The sequence below is a fragment of the Galeopterus variegatus genome, unplaced genomic scaffold, assembly GCF_000696425.1.
Source record: "Galeopterus variegatus unplaced genomic scaffold, G_variegatus-3.0.2 Scaffold94, whole genome shotgun sequence".
In the NCBI taxonomy this organism is placed as follows: Eukaryota; Metazoa; Chordata; class Mammalia; order Dermoptera; family Cynocephalidae; genus Galeopterus; species Galeopterus variegatus.
The window spans coordinates 631,010-655,797 of record NW_007726205.1 but is presented as its reverse complement, the minus strand read 5'-3'; the positions used below and the strand labels follow the sequence as shown (position 1 = coordinate 655,797).

At 43.8% G+C, this 24,788-nt stretch overlaps 1 protein-coding gene across 1 annotated transcript in view; it reads right to left on the bottom strand.

Annotated features, from left to right (window-relative positions):
* The window catches only part of PRKX (protein kinase, X-linked), a 74,253-nt gene that overhangs the window by 49,030 nt on the left and 435 nt on the right, over nucleotides 1-24,788 (bottom strand). Inside the window, exons 2-3 of the mRNA XM_008582703.1 lie at nucleotides 15,706-15,764; nucleotides 13,642-13,810 (exon numbers count right to left, since the gene is read on the bottom strand). Of these exons, the coding sequence (XP_008580925.1) occupies nucleotides 13,642-13,810; nucleotides 15,706-15,764 (228 nt within the window). The remainder of the gene's footprint in view (nucleotides 1-13,641; nucleotides 13,811-15,705; nucleotides 15,765-24,788) is intronic.

Genomic DNA, 24,788 nt, shown 5'->3' with positions numbered 1-24,788 from the left:
TTTGGATCCTATATAGGGATGGCCGGTGAGCTAACTGGCTGAGCGTGGTGCTGACAACACCAAGCCAAGGGTTAAGATCCCCTTACCGGTCATCTTAAAAAAAAAAAAAAAAAAAAAACACTACTCTGAATTTCAAATGAATGTTTATTTCACCAATCACAATGCTTATATGTGCCGTTGTCCCTTGGTGTCCATGGGGAACTGGTCTCTGGACCTCCTGTGGATACCAACATCCATGAATGTTCAAGTCACCAATACGAAATAGCGTACTACTTGTGTATAACCTACACACCTCCCCCTGTATACTTTAAATCATCTCTAGATTACTTATAATACTTAATATGTAAATGCTATGTACTGTATTTTTCACTTGCATTATTTTTATTGCTATACTGTCATTTTTTATTTATATTTTCATATATTTTTGACCTGCAGTTGGTTGCAGACGTAAGGCCCACAGATACAGTGGGCCACCTGTATTAGCAAAATATTGTATCCTAACCTAACTGTCCATCGATGGACAACTGGATAAGGAAAATGTGGTGTATATACACAATGGAATAGTACTCAGCCATAAAAAAAGAAGGAAACCCTGCCATTTTGCAGCAACACGGATAAACTCAGGGAAACTTACGTTAACTGAAATAAGACAGACACAGAAAGAGAAATACATGTCCTCACTCATAAGTGGGAGTTTAAAAAAACAAAGGAAGTAAGAAAGATATAACAACCACTATAATACGTTCAATTTTCAGAAGAAGAGCACAGAACTGAGACCAGAGGTAGGAAAGTGGGAGGGGGAAGGGGGCTTACTGAGAAATTCGTAAAGAGCTCCAAAAAATGATGACATTGTGTAATGCTGAATGTACTAAGCTCCTGATTTGAGCATCACACCTTGCACACAGGTGTTGATATTCAACTCTGTACCCCACAGATATGCACAATTATGTTTTAATAATAAAATATATATACACGCACACAAACACGTATATACTTTTACCTAATGTACATTTAAGTTTGCACAATAATGCTGGGTTTGCGGAAGTATGTCCTTCCACCTACAGGTGTCGTATAAAAGCCTTCTTTGCTCTGTCTTGCTGCTAGATTTCTGCCACTCAGGCTGCCCTACTACCTGAAGGGAGTTCAGGGACAGGCGTTTCCTTTTTTCAGTTACCTTAGGCTGTTCATCTGTCTCCCGTTTCCCCACCAACTTCTCACAACTCGGCAAGTTCAAGATTTGTGGTTTTGAGGCATAGAGAGATGCAGAAAGCACAGGAAGACGTCGGGGTGGGGCCGGTGGGGACTGGTGTTGCTATTTCCTGGAAAAATCTTCTACTGTTAGAAAGACTTATCAGATACCCCCATTCCTTCTGTCTTAAAGTCGAGATCTCGAGTTGTTTTTTTCTGGCCGAATGCCTTATTGTTTTCTGCTTTGCATCCTGACTCATGCTACAGGAGAATTCCTTTCTGTAATGTGTCATCGTTAAGCACAAAGTATTTCAAATGCATGAGTCGAACTGTGCTTTTGTGGATGAGCATTGAACCCAAGCACAATTTCATCACTGTGGTGGGGAAATATGTTCCCAGGTCCAAATAATATCTTCCTGGTGAACTTGTACAATAAACCTCTACAAGAGTGGGCGACTTTCTAGATTTCTTTAGGGCAGCATGGACATTTAGCTGGAACTCACCAGCACAGGCATGATGAAGTAGGATTTGGGAGTAGGATGAAGCTCTTGAAAAGACCCTAAAAGGGGGGCCGGCCCGGTGGAGTACTGGAGAGTGCGCCGCTTGGGAGCGTGGCGGCGCTCCCGCTGAGGGTTTGGATCCCATGTGGAGACCGGTTCCCGCTCACTGGCTGAGCATGGTGCGGGCGTAACACCGAGGGTTGCAATCCCGTTGCTGGTCCTCGGTGCGGGCGCAACACTGAGGATTGCGATCCCGTTACCGGTCAGTAAAAAAGACAAAAAGGAAAAAAAAAAAAAAAGACCCTAAAAGGGCAAGACCGTGAAGACTATTTTCTACAACTGTAAATTTGCTTGATAAGGTATAGGAATATAGGAGGTCTTCAGAAAGTTCAAGAAAAGGTTTGTATTACCTTTTAATTCTATTTTTCCACGAACTTTTTGAAGTACCTCATACACAGCCCTATTTCCACCAGCCACAGTGCACACACCCACATGCAAGTATACACAGTCCTCATTAACCGGTATGCAATAAATTCTTTGGGTGCATACGATAGCCACCCCCATCTTCCCAACACCAGGGGAATAATCTGCCCAGACCCTCCTAAAAACAACATATCACACTGTGCATCTGAACGTCACCCTTTGGGGGCATCAGATATCATTAACGATGGTGTATGATCAGAACCAAGTCTTGAGAGTGTTCGAATGAAAGAACTTTCCAGATTAAGCAAGCATGTGAAATAGGTCGACCCCTAATAATACTATGTGTGGAGACCACGTGATCCCAACAGCAGCCGTGGGTCAAAGATCTCAGATTTGGTCACCAGGGTTCCAGGTGAATTTGTAATTTCATCAAGGGATAGGTTGATCAATACAGGAAGAAAGTCAGGGCTTCATGTCAAGTGTTCAAAAAAAACAAAAGTTATTGAGTAAGGAAAACTGCCCAGATGCATAAGGACGTATGAAGATATGTCTGTTCCACAAGTGCTGCAGATAAATCAAATGCCAAAGACAGCGTTAATCATATATACAACGTGGATACATCATTTTTACCTAAACACCTCAAACTGATCATGACCACTCATCAGAATCTTTGAGAAGTAACAGTTTGCAAATCAAGGCACTCCACAGCAAGTAGAAAAATATTACCATGAGAAAAAGAAAAATCTAGAAGATTCTAATTCGCCTGCCCTTCCAATCACTGAAGTTAAACCAATACTATAAGAAAACAATGTTTCTTATGACACATCCTTCCTTTAATTCCCCACTAATAAGACTTTTCCTACACAGACAGAATTTGTAAAGAGCTGGATGTTATTAAAGATAGGACCAAAATGTTTGAAGAGATAGTGCCTTTACTAATCCCCAAAAAGCTTACAAAAATGAAGTCCTCATTTGGGGCTTGTGTGTTGATAGGATGAATTCTAAGTGACCACAGACGGAGTCAAATCTCAGTGTAGAAAATTAGAAACAGGATTAATTACATCAGTCAATCCACTTGGTCAAATAATTCCCATTAATTGCAGGACTCCATCCCTTGCATTGAATTGTTAAGAGGTAAAAGTTACAAAGCAAAAAGAGATAAGAGAGTTTATCATAATGGATGTGAAAAAAAAAAGAGAGAGAGCATGTTCCTAATCTGACATTTGGCACGTGTATAAATCTCACTTGAGCAAGATCAGTCAGTAACTGAAGAACCACATTCTTTATTGACCGCCACAAATTTTAGACAGGAATCCACCAGGTGCCAGGTAAGCATCCTGGTTCTATAGTATTGGAGAAGTCAGATCCTGCTTTGACCAGCATGAGTTTTGTGGGCTGGAAATGAAACAGACAAACAGAAACACAGACAAACAGCCAGAGTGAGACTCCACAACAGCAGGTTGGAAGGTGGAGACCGAGAATCAGGAGACATCCCTCCCAGCACAGCTGTAGGTTACAGGAAAACTGGGGAGGGACACAAAGAAGGCTGGAAACTAAGCCACCTGCGGAACCCTGGGGCTGTGGAGGCAGAGCAGGGAGAAAACCCTCTGCTGGGATCTGAAGGCAAAGAAGGACACTGTGTAGTTTTCATTTCCAAAAGAAGACCTGGGCTGCTATGGGGGGATGGGGCTGAGCCCTGAAGAGATCATTATGGACAGAAGACTCCTGAGCAGACGCAACCGAAGTGGACGAACTTTGGCGATGTGTTTTAGGATTGGAGTGTGCAGGATTCTGGGCTAGAGAAGGGAATAAGCAACGGCGCCTAGGTGGGACCCATTTTCGAAAATCAGGGTGGGGGGCAACGAAAAGGTGCAGAACTCAGTTTTGCACACAACGGTCCTGTGTTGCCTGGGGGGGCATCTGCGCAGCATGGCCCACAGCAAATAGGATGCACATGTGTAACCCAGTGGGCGGCAGGTGGGTTTTGAGCCTAGCCGTGCAGCAAATGCATGATCCTGCAGGATGACAGAGTATAGGGGCTGTCATTTCCCACCATGGGGACCAGGAAAACAGTCACCAGGGAGCTCAGACAAGGCATCACATCCTCCCTGCCCTCCTGTGCAACTCTGCCTTGCACGGCTGAGCTTCTCTCCAGGGAAAAGTGGGGCACCTGGCGTCCCCGCTCTGCTTGCCTCACACTCTGGCTGTCCATCCCAGGACATCTGCTCTCCGGAACACCCGAGACGGATCTCCACGATGTTGCCATGAAAATAGCAAGAGGTGAAAAAGTGTGCATGCTATGGAGGGAGTGAGGGAGGAAAAGAGAAAGAAAAGAGTGCACGCCCGTGCAGCTTTTTAAACACAGGGACGGGTACAGGAGGGTCAACACCAGGCTGTCAAATATGGTCACCTGGAGATGAGCTATGCTGGGAGCAGGGAGAAAAATGCATGAGGCAAACCGAAAACAAATAAATAACATGAAAACCATGCATGAGCACCCTCCACCGGAGGGAAGGTGACATCATCATGTATCAGAAATGTCTCCGAGAAGTTGAAAGCAGACACACCAGCAGATATTTGCACAGGACGTGCGCAGCAGCACTGCAACAGCCAAGAGGTGGAAACAGCTCCAGCGTCCATCGCTGGATGAATGAACGAACAGAATGTGCTGTCCACGCACAGTGGGGTTTTATGCAGGATTAGAAAGGCAATTGTGACACGAGCTACAGCACAGGATGATCAGTGACAGAAGCCAGTCACAGAAGGAAGAATCCCTGCAGGATTCCACTTACAGGAGGTCCCTAAAGTGGTCAAATCCAGAGACGGAAAGTAGCGGGGGCTTTCTGGGAGCTGCAGGAGGGAGGATGCGGGTCACCGTTCGATGGGTTTGGGACTTCGGTTTGGAAAGATGAAAGAGTTCTGGAGATGGATGGTGGCTGCACCACTGTGGGAAGGTCCTTCATGTCACTGAGCTGTGCACTTAAAAATGGTTAAGAGGGCAAACTTCCTGTGATGCACATGTCACCACAATTTTTAAAATTAAATGTTATGCTGCATGGAATTATAACAAAATAAAAATTAAAACAGATAAATTTTAAAAAGCGTACTTACACTATGAATCTATGACTAGAAAAAAAACAGTCACTGTAAAAAAAAAAAAGGCAGGCGGGCTTGTTAGTTCAGTTACTTAGACCCGGTGTTGTTATAACTTCAAGGTCAAGGGTTCCAATCCCCGAACCAGCCAGCCACCAAAAAAATAAACTCTAAATAAAATTTAAAAATAAATTAAAACACAGACAACCTAAACAGTTAACAATGAACGGTAGGTTTCCAGCTCCTGCCCCTCCCCGGAACCGCAGCTGAGACCCGCTCCCTGCTCATCTCTGGCTCTCAGCAGCACCTGCCATCTGCAAATCTAATCCATTGGGTTTAATCAGTTGGTTTTGTCTGCCAAGTCTCCAGTCTCCAGTGTTTTTAAGAAACAGGCATTCCAGACTGACTTGTGTCAGGATACCTAATTGATAAGTCAGTCGTTATTTCCTCAAATGCTGTAATAAAGCTGGACTTTAGCCACTAAATACAGAAAATCAGCTGTGTTACCCTATCTCCTCCAACTCCATCTCTCTGTGCAACCTGAGGCTCTGGAACCTTCCTCCAACTTTCCGACGCTGGTAAACAGCCCTTTCCCTGGGGTGACCTGACTCGCTCTGCCTCCCCATCCCCCACCCCAGGGGTCTCCTGACCTCAGTGGCTCCATCCAATGACAACGTTTAAGACAAAGCTGCCCATGGGTCATCTGCACTCAGAGGATCCCAACCTAGAATCCACTGTCTCTCCCACACACACTGCAAGGTCGGTGCTGCAGACTGGAGGCCCCCTCCACCTCTTTGAAGCTTAACTCCTACTGTGACTGTTCAGGGCAGGAAATCCTATTAGGGCAATTGAAGGGTGGAGCCTTGAAGATGTGGTTAAATGAAGGTCAGGGGTGTGGTTCTGAGGGGTTTAAAAGGAGAACAGGTGAGGAGTTAGTCTCCCTCTGCTCTGCAATTTTCTGCCATGTGAAACCCTTGGGTCACTGTTGCCACCGCCAAGACCTTCACCAGATGTGCTCCCTGGACTGTGGACTTCCCAGCCTCCAAAATTGTAAGCAATAAATTTTATTTTCTTATAAATTACCCAGTTCCAGGTATTTTGTTATCAGCAACAGGAATAAACTAGTTCTTCCCCAGGTCCTGCCTTAGCATCCGACAAATCTGAGCTCACCCCATTCCCACACCTGTTTCCCCATCTCCAGAGGTGCCCTGGCTGGTCTGGTTCTCATCTCCTTCTCTCTTACCACACACCCCAAGAATGTGGCCCCTGACCACCCTACCTGAACCCAGAGTGGATCTTCCTCTCACCACACCTGCCCCTTTCAGCCAGTAAGTCCCTACTCCTGCAATACTCTGCTTAGGAGTCCACCTTCCCTCAACCCCGTATCTCTGGCCCTACAGAGCTGATCACTCCCTCCCTGTGCTGAACCAGTGACTTTTCTTATCCTGCCCAGTTCCCCTGAACACAAAGAGCCCAAAGCCCTTTCCTATCTGTGACCCTTGTATCTAGCACAGAATTCCATTCAGGAGACTACATTTTTACTCTCTTGTGAAAAATTAAACCTCTCTTTCGTAAGGATCCACCTGGCCCCCCAAAACTCAAACATGCATTTCATCACTTTCAAACAGAGCACAGGAGAGGGAAAGATTTGGAAGGAGGCTGGCTTGCTTCTGTGACAGCTGTTCTTTGCCGGCAGTGGTGAACACACAGGAAAGGAGGGCTATTTCTAGCTGTTTGTGTTTAAAATTCAAATAGGGAGAGGACAAAAAAGTCAGAACACAGTGTTCTTTCCTCCTCAACTCCCAGGAAAACGAAGTAAGGATTTTTACAACTAACTTCCAAGTGCCGATAACGATGGAGATCAGGCTCGAGTCTGTCCACATCAAAAAAAACATCTTTCCTTGAAGCTGGGCACATACACAATCCCCTAGGAAGGGACCGAGGCCTGAATTCCTCTCAGTGGAGACACAGCCGTGATTCCATCAGTCACCAGGAGGACGTGTCCTGGGGCTGACAGACCTCTTTCCTTCCGAGGTCTGTAGAAGAACGCCAGTTAAACGCTTTAATGACACACCCAACCCACTAGCTTGGCTCTGCTAATATGCAGCTGCAATCGTTGTTTGGCCCACAGGTTAATCAGTAGCACAGAATAATGGGACTCCAAGCTCGGGGATGGTTCACAAAAAGGATAAAAGGGACTCCACACCCTAGGTAATCTCTGTCTGTACCCCTACCACAGTGGCTCTCGATTGGGGAGATTCTGTCCCCCAGGGGACCCAGGGCAATGTCTAGAGACACTTTTGGCTGAGACGACTGGAGAAAGGATGCACCTGGCATCTGGTGGGTGGAGCCCGGGGGTGCTGCTCAACAGTCTGCAGTGCACGGGACGGCCCCACCACAGTCTCCAGCCCCACATGTCAGCCGTGCTGAGGCTGAGAGACTCTTTCTTGGCATGAGAAATTCTATCCACCTGTTACCTATCTATCTACGTGTCATCTACCTATCGATCAATCAACTACCTATCTCATCTAAATCTACCTCATTTCTTATCTATATATCTATCATCCATCACCTACTTAAGTATTATCTACCTATTTACGACCGTCGCCTACCTACCTAAGCATCCTGCTGTCTTCTCTCTGCTGCACTGGTCTGTAACCATAGATGACTTTGCCCCCTGGGGGTGGTTAAACAACATCTAGAGACATTTTCGGTTCTCGCCACTGGGAAAGAATGCTGCTGGCACCCAGTGCGTAGAGACCAGAGATGCTGCTTGACGTCTTACAATGCACAGCACAGCTCCCACCACAAAAAATTCATCTGGCTCCAAACCTCAGTCAACAGTCCCGAGGTTGAGAAACCCTGCTCTGGATCTAAACTCTAAGAGGTCATGAATGTCTGTATGCATAAAGCATAAAGGATCATGGTGTCTGAGTGAACCAGAAGACTTTCCCCCCATCAGCCCTGACTCTGTCACAACCCTTCTGCACCCTGCATAGTGAGTCACTCAGCTCTTATAAAATTCTATTCTACCTTGGCTAAGCTGGCCTTGGGAAACGGCATTATCCCTGGACAAATTGTGGTCTTTAATGAGCACTTCATGAATACCCTGGTATCTTTTCAAACACACGACCTGTAGCAGCTCAAATACTGAACCACGATAATGCCACATGCAAATGTGCCAGATCCTCCAAGTGGAACTTCAAACTCCAAATCGTCATGGTTCAACCCGGTTCTGGCTGTCATCAGCATTACATGCCGTTTCAAGAAATTTAAGAAATACGTGCCTGATGCTTCTGGAAAATGTGGAAAACACGTACTGGGCAAGGCGACTCATGTTTAGAAGCAAGCACAGCTGGGGGGATTAGACACGCTGTTCACTAATGGTGAGCATGTGCTGCTGGAAACCCCTCAGTGTCTTTCACATAGGATGGGCCAGATACAGTGCAATGTCCGTGCAATGTATAGGGAAATCCAAGCGCCTGGCTGCACCAGGGCAACTTTCAACGGCTTCTTAAGCCCACCTGATCCCTCCGGTGATAATGCACAGAAAAAACAAAATGCTGTGAGTCCATTATAATAAGACCCCAGTGCACGGAGACACCTACTCTTAGCACATCAATAAGCAGGCGTTATGGGCTGCGTTGTCTCCCTCCAAACTTCAAATGTTCAAGCCCTAACCTCCAGGACTGCAGAATATCATTGCATTTGGAGACAGGGTCTTTAAAGAGAAGATTAAGGTAAAATGAGGTCACCAGGGTGGACCCTAATCCAACAGGACTGGTGTCCTTATCAGACATGCACAGAGAGACGACTATGTGAGGACACGGGGAGAAGACGCTGTCTACCAGCCAGACAGAGGCCTCGGAAGAAACCAGCCCAGCCACGCCTTGACCTCAGACGTCCAGCCTCCAGGACTGTGACAGGTAAATGTCTGCTGCTTAAGACACTAGTGTGTAGTCCTTTGTTAGGGCAGCCTGAACACAGCAATACGTTAGGCAAACTCATTTTCTCTAATTTTTGGATAAAGGTCACCTGGAAATTTATATAACTATTAAGCCTCTAAAGGATCCCCTATAGACCATAATTCCAAAGACTTTCATGACAGCCGTGGACATAGAGGTGTGCCTGATTTTCTGCACTATTTCAGGACTTTGGGGAAAACAAACACTGATCAAAACCTGTGGGGAAATTTTAAATGAACTCCTGCCACACTGTTCTACAACAAGATGTAATCCTCCTGAGAATAATGCCTCAAGTTGCCTTAAAGTCCACGTACACTTAAATGATGAGGAAAGTCTGGCCCCTCTGCCACCACACACCATTTGGACCCGACCCATGAATAATAGAACACGTCTGCCTGTAAGCAGCACTCAGAGCAAGCCCTGGGGACACAGGATAATCCAAGAAGCATCCAAACTGTTCCATTATGGAGTTATCACGGTGCCAAGAAATTTCTCTCCTTAAAAGATAAAAATAAACCCATGAAGATAACCTTGGGTCGAATTTTATTCCATGAAACCAGGGCTTAGAGACTTTGTGAATATAAACAACATCGATCCTTAACTAAAAGCACGAAACAAGAAAATAAGAATGTCTGTCCCTGGGGGCCCCACCTTGTCTGATAAGGAAAACGGTTGCTGAGCTCTCCTGGCATGAGGAAAGCAGCATTATTTGACTGCAGCTCTGTTTTGCAAGCTCCTCCCTGTCTGTTTTTAACTTGCAAAAGCTCAAGAATTCTATGCTGGGGACTTGCTGGATCTGTGCACGCAACCCGACCCTACACTCATGAAAATCCTGCATGGGAGCCTGGATTTTTTTTAACTGTAAAGCACAAGTGAGCCCCTCCTCCAGAAGGTGAGAGGGCGTGTGTATTAGTCTCTGAGGGTTGCTGTAACAAACTACCATACACCTTAGGACAGAAGGAATTGATTCTTTCAAGATTTTGGAGTTGCAAATCAGAAGTCCAATATCAAGGTATCAGCAGGATGGGTTCCTTTAGGAGGGTCTGAGGGAGAACCTGGTACATGCCTCTCTTCCACGTTCTGGTGTTTGCCAGAAACCCCTGGTGTTCTTGGCTTATGGATGCATCTCTCTGATCTCTGTCTTCATGGGGTCCTCTCCTCTGTGTTTGTGGCTTTCCCCTTCTTTTAAGTCATACTGGATTAAAGGCCACCCCTGCTGCTGTAAACCTCACCTTAATGTGCATCTTAACTACATTTGCAAAGACCCTATTTCCAAATAAGCTCCCAGTCCCAGGTACCGAGAATGAGGACTTCGACATGTCATTTTAGGGGCCACAGTTCAACCCACAAGAAGGAATCGTTGCCAGAATGGCTGGCCCTAGCCCAAGCTTCTATGCACACCTCACAATACCACGCTGAGGACACCTGCACCTGAGAAAAGACAGAATCAAGTGACCAAGACAGGGTAGCGTGCCCACTCTCCACTTGGGGTCGTGGAAAGAACTCCTCCCACTTGCTTCTTCACCCATCTCAAAACTTGTTCCTTCTCAACAGCAGTGTCTGAGGCCTGCTGTTTTCCCCCTCAACTGTGTTTCTCCCCGTGTCCTCCAGATTTCACAGCAAACACATCACAGACCGTGCCACTTGGTTTTTGGAGGCAAACCGGTATCAACTGTCAGGTGCATTGTCTTTCTGTAGGAAAACTCACCTACAAACACCGTCTGGAACATGCCCTGTTTGTTTCTTACATTGGGACTTCCTGTGTGTCAGAAAAGCCCAAGTTTCAGTTGGCCTAAAACATGCGAGATCAATTTGTCATATTATGACGGGGTCCACATCTCCCTTTGAAATTATTTAAAACCCTAGAGAGCTAATGTGCTCTCCCCCAAATCACAATTTTAGCTCAAAGAAGAGAAATAATTAGAAGGTATTCTTAATCACCAGAGGGAAATCTACACATACTATAGTTCTTAATCATCACTGTCCCACTACTGGCCTAGTGACATATGTTGGCTCTACAATGGACTGGCTAGTTTTGCTTTCTTGACTCAGAAGCAGATCTATGGACCCCCCTCAACGTCAACATGAGATCGTCTTTTAGCTCCATAAAGCAACACAGGACAAAAAGTGAAGTGTTTCTCTATCCCCCTCCTTTAAGGTGCAACCTGTCCCTACTCTGGGAAAGATGCTATTTGGGGCTCAGAGGGCCGTATTGCTCAGACAGCTTTACATTTCAAGGCGAAGGCAAACAGGGCACTTTCCGGTGTTGGGGTACACACAAGATGCTTCCACAGCACGGCGGAGGCACCCACCTCCACGGGTAGACAGGTGCAGCACAGAAGAGAGGTGGCTGCTGTTTAGGTACGATGGGTGAAGAGCAGAAGATGGATGCATTTCAGGGAGGGATGGCTCAGGAGAAGCCCCAGAGTGCTGACAGGGACAGAGCCATCCATGTATTACTGTAGATCACTTTCCACGATTGGATCACAAATGAAAGATCAGTAGGAAAAGAGACAAACCTGTAGGGAAAACCAGAGTCCAGTCCACAATGAGACTTTCAAAGGATCCTAAGTCACTGGGGCTTTACACAGGAATTCACGGGGGACTTGAAAGGAGAAAAGCGGGTCATTGGACAGGTATTTGAGGAAGACCTATATGGTTATAAATTGAAGAAGTTTGGGGCCGGCCCGGTGGCGCACTGTGCTAGTGCGCCGCTTGGGAAGCGCGGAGGCGCTTCCGCCGAGGGTTCGGATCCCACATACAGACCGGTTCCCGCTCACTGGCTGAGCGAGGCGCGGGCGCAGCGCCGAGGTTTGCGATCCCGTTGCCGGTCCCGGTCCGGTACGGGGGCGACACTGAGGGTTGCCATCCGTTGCTGGACACGGAAAAAGACAAAAAAATAAATAAATAAATAAATAAATTGAAGAAGTTCTTCAAAGAAAGCAAGGCTGGGAGGGAATGGCCGGCTAAGAGGCCAGTGGAGAAACCAGGGAGGAGAGATGGGCCCATACGAGGCACAGGTTGTGTGGGGGGTGGGAGAGAAATTACTGGCAAGATGGCAGAGAAGACATGGGAATTGGAGGGAAGGCACCCATGTATGGGGGAAGAGAGACATTTGGGTGGAAAGTGACCTTACCCTATGGCTACAGTCTAAGTGTTGATGTCCACCCCAAATTCCTACGTTGGAACCTAATACCCAATGTCATAGTAGTAAGAGGTAGGGTCATTAGCAGATGATTAGGTCACAAGAGCTCTACCCTCATTAATGGGATCAGTGCCCTTATAAAAAAAGGCTTGAGGGAGCCTCCTGCTCCTTTCAGCACGTGAGGACACAGCGAGAAGGCATCATCTATGAACCAGGAAGCAGGTCCTCACCAGACACCGACTCTTCCATGCCTTGATCTTGGAGGCTTCCAGAGCTGTGAGCAATAAATGTCTGTTGCTTATAAATTGCTGACTCTAAGGTGTTTTGTTACAGTTGCCCGTATGGATTAAGACACCAATACAAGGAAATAACGCTAGAAGGATTCATGGGTTAAACATTGGATACGCTTGATGTGAAAGGGTCTGCTTTGCATCTAAATGGAGATACCTCACAGTCAGCTAGAAACCCATTAAATGACTTGAGTGAATGAAAGAAATCACAGTCTACGTGACGGAGGTCCCTGAAAAACTGACAGGAGTTAAGAAATCGGAGAGTCCTGCAGTGCCATCCACACCCTAGAAGAGATAGTAGGCCTGCCCAGGAGGGCAGCAAGGGGTCCCCAACAGACACTTATAGGAAAAGCATCATTCTCTTTGGACCTGGCCAGCCCTGATAGTCAGGAGCCCTTGAGAGTCAGGAGACCCTGAGGGACCCCATCTCTAAGATAAGGGACTAATATAGCTCAAGACCTGTAGTGGATTGAATTGTACTCCCCCAAAGCTCAGTGAAGCTTAAGTTGTGTCCCCCACATTTCATGTATTAGAAACTTGGTCCCTACAGTGACTGCTAAGAATAATAGGAAATCTTATTATGGTAACTGAAAGGTGGGGCCTTGAAGAGGTGATTGGGTTGTAGGACCCTGCAGTAGTGAGTGGATTAGAAATGGTGGTTGGGGTGTGGTTCTGAGGGCTTTAAAAGAGGAGAGTCTGTCTCTCTCACTACTCTGCCATTTCACAATGTGATACTCTGTCATCACTGTCCCCACCACCAAGACCTTCAGCAGCTGTCTTCCCTAGACTTCACACTTCCTAACTTCAGAAACTGTAAGCAATAAGCTTTGTGCTCTTTCTCAATTACCAAGTTTGAGGAATTTTGTTCTAAGCAACAGAAATGGACTAACCCAGGGCTGTTGCCATAATCTGGAGGTGTGCATGCATGCCGTCATGTCACTCCATCCCACTTCTTATTAAAAAAAACACACTTGGGGTCCCGGGACAGTGAGGAAGAAGAGAAGGAGGTGGGGACAGAGCCCGGGCGGCAGACTCACAGCCTCACGAGGAACGGGTGGCTGACTTCCTTCAGCACCGACTTCTCGTTGTGAACGTGCTGCTCCTGCTTCAGGCGGATGACGTCGGGGATGCTCATCACCTTGAGGGCAAAGAAGTGCTTGGCCGTCTTCTCCTTCACCAGGTGCACACGCCCAAAAGTCCCCGTGCCTGGAGGGGGGAGAAGACACGGAAGCCATCAGGTCTCCTGACGAAAGGAAAAACCCACGGTGCCCATGGAATCAACGTGAGACTGTGCCGGGACCTTAAAACAGAACCATCGATGTCACAGACTTGGCACCATCGTGTAGGTGTGGCGCGGGTCGTCCCAAGAAGCTCCCATGGAGGACTTTTGAATGCATGCACCTTACAGAGAGAGAGACAGAGAGAGACAGAGAGAGACAGAGACAGAGAGACAGAGAGAGAGAGAATATAACCTGCCCCTGAATCATTCTTTAACTGGGAGAAACAAACAAGGCTTCCAAAAGAACACACACACACACACACACACGCACACACACACTCACACGTGCACACACACATGCACACACTCACACGTGCACACACGCACACACACGTGCACACACTCACACGTGCACACACACATGCACACACTCACACGTGCACACACACATGCACACACACGCACACACACACGACGCAAAATAGAAAATACAGGGAAATTATCCCTTCAATGACATCTTGTTGTCTTCAGGCTCTCTAGATAAAGACACATGTCCCTTCTCCAGGGCCCTTTAATACACACTAATGCGTGCTAAACTCGTCTAGTGTTTATTTTAAAGTTGGCCGTGATTGGCATAAAGCGCTACCGGCACTGAGAGAGGAAACCTCTGCATGGAAACCGCTGCAAGTGTAACAGAAAGACAGACGCGAGCGCTGGCAGCCTGGCGGGACATTTTCAATACGAATGCCCTCTGCTCCTCGTCCTCCCTGACTTCTCTCTCTCCTCCAACCCTCACTCAGGTGACCATGCTCAACTTCTCCCCACCACCCAGGCTGGCCGTCACTTCATGTGCCACCAACTATACCCCAACCCTCCAGAAAGGTACCAAATCTGACACCCAATTCCCTCATATTCCTCATCCACTTTTTATCCCGTGACTGAAGCTCTGTCCTTTATCACCATCCGTCCCTTGGCCACAGCTTAACAGCCCAACCCCTTCCTCTCCCTGCACCCCCCTAATCATTTTCCTGAAACACAGACCAGGCGATGCCACTTCTCACCTCCAAGACACACCACGGCCTCTTACACCCACAAAGAAAACCCCTCCTCCTACTCCAGTTCTCAACGTCTTGGATGGTGGTCCCAGCTTTTGACTAAACACTAGTGGCCTCCCTCCTGGACAAACTAGAACCTAAAAATGTCCTATGTGAATTTTGAAACCTATAGTATTTGACAACAACAACAAAAAAAAATTCAGCAGGTGTGATTTCAAGGTGATGCAAAGTTGATATTCAACACACATGGTTCGTGTTCGCCCTGTGGCTTCAGGATCTTTTAGCAGATCACCACATATAAGGCCTGGCTAGAGGAAAAAAATAAAGTTTGACCTAAGAAATTTATAAAGGATCAAGAGAGTTTCATTACGTAAAAGTAACACCACACAATGATCGTGTGTGTGTGGGGGGGGGGGGGAGAGAGAGAGAGACAGACAGACAGACAGAATGTGTCTGTGCTTGAATACCAACAATGACTAAAGTGGAAGCATAAATAAAATCCTTAATAAAATGGTCTTGAAAAAAAAATTAGCACACCTGAACTGAGCGTAATTCCTTGCAGATTTTTACACACAGTGGTTTACTCTCATAACCACTCAGCTTCCACCCCACAGCCTAGCTAATCTGACACGACAATGCAAAATTTAATTGTAACTGTAAATTTGTAAGAGGTCATGTAATAGACAAAATAGGAAACATATGATTTTTGTGTTGTCGGCATCTCTGTTTCTTTTCCAGTAGTGTAGAGAACCAAGACCGGGCGGTGGTCCCACCTGTACTCATTCTGAAGCAGGGCTCAAACCCACTCCTCATAAGTGGGAACCAACTTGAAGTGCTATTTCCACATGCAAAGTTTAATCCACACAGGTAAGTATACTCTGACATTCTAAAAGAGCAACATAATCCCTTAATAAGTTAAAAAAATATCTTAGGGATTACAGGAGATGACCAATACCCACAGCCCCATCCTAAGAATTTATATGCAGAAGTCATCGCTCAGCTCCTGCTCATACATGAGCTGGGTTACAGCATACACACCCAGCACAGACCATTTTACCTTCTAATTTTCATTCCTTTCTTTGCTACTGGATGTGAGCAAAGGCCACCTCCTCCCCAACACACATACCCACAGTGGGGCTAATTTAGAGTAACAGTTCTGAGCTCTACAAGATAGATGACTGTGAAGGTTAATTCTAGGTGTTAACTTGGTTAGATGAAGGAATGCTGAGGGTAAAGCTATCTTTTTAGATGTGTCCATGAGGGTGTTTCCAGCAGAGATTAGCACGAGAGCCTGAGTGGGCTGGGTGGGAAAGGTCCACCTTCAGTGTGGGTGGGAACCATCCAATCTGCTGGGGGTCCAGAGAGAACAAAAGACAGAGGAAAAAGGTGAATTTCTCAATCCACTGGAACTGGGATACACTGTTCTCTCCTATCCATGGACATCAGAGTTCCAGACTCTTCAGCTTTTGGGTTTCATGACTTACACCAAGGACACCAACAGCTTCCCCAGTTTTGAGGCCCTTGGACTTAGACTGAGCCATGCTACCGGCATCCAGTTTACATACAGACTATCATGGGACTTTTCTTCACAGTCGCGTGAGCTAATTTCCCTAATAAATCCTTCTCATATAATTATAATGTATCCTATTGATTCTGTCTCTCTGGAGAACCCTGACTAATACAATGACCATTCAAATTGCCCTTGAGGGCACCCCGACCCACACCAAGGTGAGACCAGCAGCAGTGGCAGAACCGCACAGCTAGAAATGCCTCTCCCCTCCTTGGACCCAGAGGGGAGCACCAGCCGCACCCTGTGGGGTCTGACCTGCTGAGGTGTGCCCAGCAGAACCATGAAGTGCTAGGGGCTCATTCTATGACCACAGATTCTGGAACAGGACCCAAGATGGTTTAACATAACCTCCACCACACCTACTGTCAAGCAAAGACAATTCACCACCACAGTAGCAACCACGGCCTCTACACAGCTAACCTCAGTGTAATAGAAGAAGCAAATCCTTTACCAAATGACCAAACATCAACAAAAAAGTACTAGAAGTACAAACAAACAAGAAAAAATGACACCACCAAGAGAATACAGTAATATTCCCAAGTCAGACTCCAAGGAACAGCGAATCCTTGAAATGTCTGCAAAAGAATTTTGAGCAACGATCTTAAGAAAAGTTGAAGAAATAAAGGAAGACTCAATTAGAGAATACAATAAAACAAGAAAAAATATCCAAAATATAAAGGAGGAAATCTACAAAGAGACTAATACCTTAAAAAAGAGTGTAGCAGAACTTCTAGAAATGAAAGATTCACTGAATGAACTAAAAAAACACAACTTGAGAGCTTGAGCATCAGGGTAGAGCAAGTAGAAGAAAGAATTTCAGAGCTTGAAGATGGTCCTTTTGAAATAATTCAGGCAGACAAAAAAAAAGGAATAAATAATTTAAAATAATGAGGAAAATCTAAGATAGATAGCAGACAACCTCTAGCACTCTAACATCTGAATTATGGGTATTCCAGAAGGGGAGGAGAAAAAGGTATTGAAAACCTACTCAAGGAAATATTAACAGAAAACTTCCCAGGTGTAGGGCAAGATACAGACCTTCAGATCCAGAAAGCTCAAAGGTCCCCAAACAGATTCAACCCAAAAAGATCCTCCCCAAGACACATTATAGTTAAATTTGCAAAGCATAAAGACAAAGAGAGAATTCAACAAGCAGCAAGAGAAAAGCATCAGATCACTTATAAGGGGAACCCCCATCAAACTAACAGCAGACTTCTCAACTGAAACCCTACAGGCCAGAAGAAAGCTGAACGATATATTCAAAATACTAGATGAATAAAACTGCCAGCCAAGAATTCTTTATGCAGCAAGGCTTTCTTTCAGAAATAAGGGAGAAATACTGTATTTCCCAGACAAACAAAAGTTGTGCAAGTTTGCCACCACACAATCAGCCCTGCAATAAATTCTCAAGGGAGTCATTCATCTGGAATCTGAATAATGGTGATCAATATCACAAACACATAAAAAAGAGCAAAACCCACTGTTAAAACAAAAATGCCAGCAAAAAAGAGAAAGAAGCTAAATCATCTCACCATAAATTCCCAACTAACATTGAAGAGAAATATAAGGGGAGATAATAATCAAAAGATATTTAAGCCATCTAAACAGGAAGCAATTAAATGACAGGAATTAAGTAACTACCCTAAATGTGAATGGACTAAACTCCCCATTCAAAAGACACAGACTGACTGACTGGATTTAAAAGCTAGACCCAAGTATATGCTGTCTGCAAGAGACCTACCCACCTGTAGAGACACACATAGACTAAAAGTGAAGGGATGGAAAAAGACATACCATGCAAATGGAAACCAAAAGCGAGCAGGAGTAGCTATTCTTATATTTGACAAAATAGACTTTAAACCAAAAAACATTAAAAAAGACAAGGCCACTAACTAATGATAAAGGGATCTGTCCAGCTAGAAGACATAACAATCGTAAACATATATGCACCCAATACTGGAGCACTCAGATATACAAAGCAAACACTCTTAGACCTAAAGAAAGAAACAGGACCTAATACATTAATAGTGGGTGATCTGAACAACCCTCTCTCAGTATGGGACAGATCTTCCAGGCAACAAGTCAACAAAGAGACACAAGATTTAATCTACACCCTAGACCAACTGGACTTGGCAGATATATACAGAACATTTCACCCAACAACTGAAGAATACACTTTCTACTCATCAGCTCATGGTACATTCTCCAGGATAGACCACATATTAAGTCACAAATCTAGTCTCAGCAAATTTTAAAAAACTGAATTCATTCCCAGTATCTTTTCAGACCACAATGGACTAAAACTGGAAACCAATAACAAGCAAAACTCTGGAAACTATACAAATACGTGGAAACTAAATAGGCTCCTTAATGACCTATGGGTCCAAGAAGAAATTGAACAGGAAATCAAAAAATTTCTAGAAACTAATGAAAATAAAGATACATCATATCAAAACCAGTGGGATACTGCAAAAGCAGTAATAAGAGACAAATTTATTACAATAAATGCCTGTATAAAAAAAATGGAAAGACTTCAAATAAACGACCTAACACTACACCTCAAAGAACTTGAAAAACAACAATCCAAACCTAAAGGTAGTAGATAGAAAGAAATAATTCAGATCAGAGAAACAAAAAGTTGGGGGGGGGGTTGAGAAAATAAATAAAAATAGACAAACCATTAGCTAGGTTAACAAACAAACAAACAAAGACCCAAATAACAAAAATCAGAAATGAAAAGGGAGACATTACAACCAATACCACAGAAATACAGAGAATCATTAGAGACTGTTATAAACAAGTGTATGACAACAAATATGAAAATCTGGAAGATATGGATAAGTTCCTAGACACATACAAACTACCAAGACTGAATGAAGAAGAGATAAAACACCTAAACAGATCAATAACAAGCAAGGAGACTGAAGCAGTAATTGGCAATATTCCAACAAAGAAAAGTCTGGGTCCAGATGCTTTTACAGCTGAATTCTATCAAACTTTTAAAGAGGAGTTAACACCAATTCTCCTTGAACTATTCCAAACAATTGAAACAGATGCTACTCTCCCAAACTCATTCTATGAGGCCAACATAACTCTGATACCAAAACCAGATAGACACAACAAAAAAATAAAATTATAGGCCAATAATCTTGATGAACCTAGATGCTAAAATTCTCAACAAAATATTAGCAATCAGAATACAGCAACATATTTTTAAAAATTATACACTATGACCAAGTGAGATTCATCCCAGGGATGCAAAGATGGTTCAACATAGGAAAGTCAACAAATGTGATTCATCACATCAACAAACTCAAGGACAACGACCATATGATTATCTCAATAGATGCTGAAAAAGCATTTGACAAAATTCAACATCCCTTCATGATAAAGACTCTCAACAAATTAGGTATAGAAGGAAAATATCTTAACACAATAAAAGCCATTTATGACAAGCCCACCAACAGTATCATTCTGAATGGGGAAAAACTGAAGGCCTTTCCCTTAAGGACAGGAACAGGACAAGGATGTCCACTCTCACCACTTCTATTTAACATAGTACTTGAGGTACTAGCTAGAGCAATCAGGCAAAAGAAAGAAATAAAGGGAATCCAGACTGGAAAAGATAAAGTCAAACTTTCTCTATTTGCAGATGACATGATATTACGTACAGAAAAACATAAAGACTCCATCAAAAAACTCCTAGAGTTGGTTAACAACTTCAGTAATGTTGCAGGATAGAAAATAAATGCCTCTAAATCAGTAACATTTATATACTCCAGTAATAAATTAACAGAAAGAGCAATAAAGAAAGACGATTTACAATTGTCATGAAAAAAAATAAGATACCTAGGGATCAATTTAACCAAGGATGTGAAAGACGTCTGCAATGAGAACTACAACTTCTGAAAGAAATTAAAGACACAAAAAGATGGAACAATAATCCATGCTCTTGGATTGGAAGAACTAACATTGTGAAAATGTCTATACTACCCAAAGTGATCTACAGATTCAATCCAATCTCCATCAAAATACCAAAGACATTCTTCACAGAAATGGAAAAAACGATGTTACTTCTCATAGGGAAAAACAAAAGACCCCAAACAGCCAAAGCAACCCTGAGCAAAAAAAATAAAGCCAGAGGCATAACACTACCTGACTTCAAATTACACTACAAAGCTATTGTAACCAAAACAGCATGGTGCTGATATAAAAATAGACATTTAGACCAGTGGAGTAGAATAGAGAACCCAGAAATCACCCCTCAGGCTTATAGCCATCTAATATTGGACAAAGGCAACAAAAATCTATGTTGGGGAAAAGACTGCCTCTTCAACAAGTGGTGCTGGGAAAACTGGATATCCATATGCAGAAGAATGAAACTAGACATACATCTCTCACCATACCCTAAAATCAACTCAAAATGGATTAAAGACTTAAGTGTAAGACCCCAAACTGTAAAATTACTAAGGGAAAATATAGGTGAAACACTTCAGCAATTATGTCTGGGCAAAGTCTTTATGAACATGAGCCCGAAAGCACAAACAGCAAAAGAAAAAAATTAAAAAATGGGACTATATCAAATTAAAAAGCTTCTGCACAGCAAAGGAAACAACCAACAGAGTGAAAAGACAATCTACACAGTGAGAGAAAATTTTTGCTAACTATGCATCCAACAAGGTTTTAATATCCAGAATATACATAGAACTCAAGCAATTATACAGTAAATAAATAAATAAATAAATAACCCAATTAAAAAATGGGCAAAGGAGCTGAGTAGACATTTTTCAAAGGAAGACATACAAATGGCCAACAGATACATAAAAAAAATGCTAAACATCACTAGTCAGTGAAATGCAAATTAAAACCACATTGAGATACCACCTCATTTCAGTTAGACTGGCTATAATCAAAAAGACAGTGAATAACAAATGCTGGCAAGTGTGTGGAGAGAAGGGAACACTCTTGCACTGTTGATGGGACTGTATATTAGTACAACCACTATGGAAAACAGTATGGAGGTTTCTCAAACAACTACAGATAGAACTTCCATATGATCCAGCAGTTCCTCTTGTGGGTGTATACCCAGAAGACTGGAAATCATCATGTCGAAGAGATACCTGCGTTCCCATGTTCATCACAGCTTTGTCTACAATAGCAAAGATATGGAACCAACCTAAATGTCCATCGATGGATGATTGGATAAGGAAACTGTGGTATATATACACTATGGAATACTACTCTGCCATAAAAAAGAATGAAATACTTCCATTTGCAACAACACAGATGAACCTGGAGAAACTTATGTTGAGTGAAACAAGCAAAGCACAGAGGGATAAATACCACATGTGCTCATTCACATGTGGGAGCCAAGAAAGAAAGGAAGGAAGGAAAGAAAGACCACAGTGGTGTGTTGGTCTTACAAGAGGGAGGGAACATACCTAGGGCTACAAAGCAGAGTCGGGGGCGAGGGTAGTTGGGGATAATAAGGTTGGGGGCATGGGGTACAAAAGTAATTTCTGGTAATGGGTATGCCCCCAGTATGAATCCAGCCCTCACATCATGGGCACGAGGGGGGACAATTAGCTTTGTATCTCATGAATATTCATAATAAAGAAACAAACAAAAAAACTGCCTTTGTGATCTCTAATTTTACTCCTCCAAACTTCTACCCCTGCTCCCGCCCCCTATATATGAGGCCAAAGATCAAATGAATTTTATTTACAGCCAGAGATGGGATAAAGCAGGGGGCTGCTAGGGGTTGAATGCATCCCCCAAAAGTTCATGTGCTGGAAACCTGATCCCCACTGTACCAATGTCAAGAAAGTGGGAAATCCAATTATGGCATTTGAAAGGTGGGGCCTTTAAGAGGTGATTGTGTGCTCATGAATGCATGGATCCATTCCTGCAGTAACGGGTTAATGGTTTAATGGGTTATCATGGGTGTGGACTAGTTGCTTTACAAGGAGGGTATGTGAGAGTATTAACAGGCTTCCATTTGCATTCTTGCCAAGTGTCACCTGGGGTGTCACAAGACCTTGTAAGAGAGTTTACACCAGAACAAGTTCCTCACCAGATGTGACTCCTGGACCTGGGACTTCCCAGCCTCCCAAACTGTAAGAAATAAATGTCTTTATAAATTACCCAGTTTCAAGTATTCATTATAAGCAATAGAAAACCAACTAATACAGCAGCAGAAAAATGTAGATTTGTGTATGGGAGATCCTGGGTGGATGTTTTTCTGTTGTACATGAATTAGGTAATAATGCAGAGGAAAGAAAATAGTCAAGGAATAGGGCTGTGTGGCTGGAATAATCGCAGTCAGCCTGATAAGAAAGAAGGAACAAGGAATTTAAAGATGGTTTGAGGGGGGGACAAAAAGGGAGAAAAAAAGTTTTCACTTCTACCACCATATACCATGTATTTCCTTTTCTTTTATAGAGTTTGGAATGACATTTGTCGCACGTGATAACATGAAAAGAAAAAGTTATACTTAAGCAACACGGTAAGAATATTTGGCATTTTCCCTAAACTAAAATCCCTATGTTGTGAAATATATACATGAATGAATCTACTAGCTTACAGGAGAGCACAGGCATGCGAGAGAATAAGTTATCTTGGCTTTTAAATGGAGTTTCCAATAATGAGTATTTTATGATGACTGAAGTAGAAAGTGATCTACTCAATAAAGAAAAGAGACTGTTGTGTAAGACGTAAATAAACAAATAATGATTAATAAGTGTTTGAGTGTCTTCTCATTGAAAGATCATTTGGAGATAAAAATAGGATTTTATGAGAGTAAGGCAGTCTCGTCTTGATCAAATTAGGTGGAATCAGGTCAAAGAGAGGAAATGTGGGGAAAGGGCTTTGAGGAGAATTAATTTGTACAATGCAGGTGTTTTTTATATGGCCACTCACGTTTTAATTGGATCAAATGCAACTGGGATCAGAAACAGTGGCATTCTATTCAATCTTTGTCATGGACTTGATGTATGCCCTTGGGTGACAAATTAACTGTGTCTGGTCTCATGTCGCTCACATGTTAACATTACATTTTGGCCACACCCTAAAATTCTTTGTTATTTCTCTCTTTATCCCCCCGTGATAACAACCCATTCATTACTTGACTGTATTTATTGGCTAACATTTCTGTCTTTTTAGCACGTCCATTTGAGCCTCAACTCAGGGTTCTCCACACTTACTTAAAAGACAACACAGCTATGACTCAACAGGTTACCAATGCACTGCAGCAGATCTTGTGCTACCCTAGGAGATGGGGTTGGTCCCTCAGCAATGCCACAATCAGATCACAGAACTACATCAGTAAACAACCTTGTTCGGAGCAGAACAAAACCAGTATGCTGTGATTTTTAAGACTATCAGATTAAATGCACTGGAGACAAAGACATCATTTACTGGTGTTAGTATTGAGTCACTGTTGCACTGTAAAGAGACAAGGCAAACAGACATTTTCCCTTCCTGATGCTGGGAGGCTCTCCAATAAACATTCCCCCAGCTCCCATTACCTCACTTACAAAAGCAGAAATGTCTATTTTTAGCCTTCTCTGCAGCTCAAGATGCCCATGTGTCTTAATCCATTTTCAGTGGCTTATAACAGAATACCTGAAACTGAGTAATTTATGAAGAAATGGAATTTATCTCTTACAGTTTGGAGGCTGGAAAGTCCAAGGTCCAGGGGACACATTTGGTGAGGGACTTCTTCTGGGTGGGGACTCTCTGTAGATTCCCAAAGTGGCACAGGGCATCACATGGTGAGAATGGGCTAAGCGTGGTAACAAGCTTTCTTCAACACCTTATAAAGCCATGAGTCTACTCCCATGATAACCCATTAATCCCTTAACCCCTTAATCCATGAATAAATTAACCCATTCATGAGGGCACAGCTCTCATGTTCCAATCACCTCTTCAAGGCCCCACCTTTCAAGTACCGTATTGGGGAACATGCTTCAACATGAGCTTTGAAGGGGACCCACATTCAAACCATAGCACCACATAACCCAGTTCTGTCCAATAAGACATAAAAGAGTTTTTTCAAGTGTTTCTAGGTAGGTGCTGTAGATTGGATGCCGTGAAACTTCGTTGAAGCTTGAATCCCTACTGTAAATGTTGAGGGAAGGAAATCCTATCATGGTCATTGAAAGGTGGAGCCTTGAGGAGGTGACTGGATTGTAGGACCATGCAGGAGTGAATGGATTAATAATGCTGGCCAGGGGTGTGGTTCTGAAGGCTTTAAAAGGAGAGCATGTGACAGTCTCTCTCTGCTCTGCTATTTTCTGCCATGTGAGACCCCTGCATTGCTGTAAAACCAGCACCAGAGAC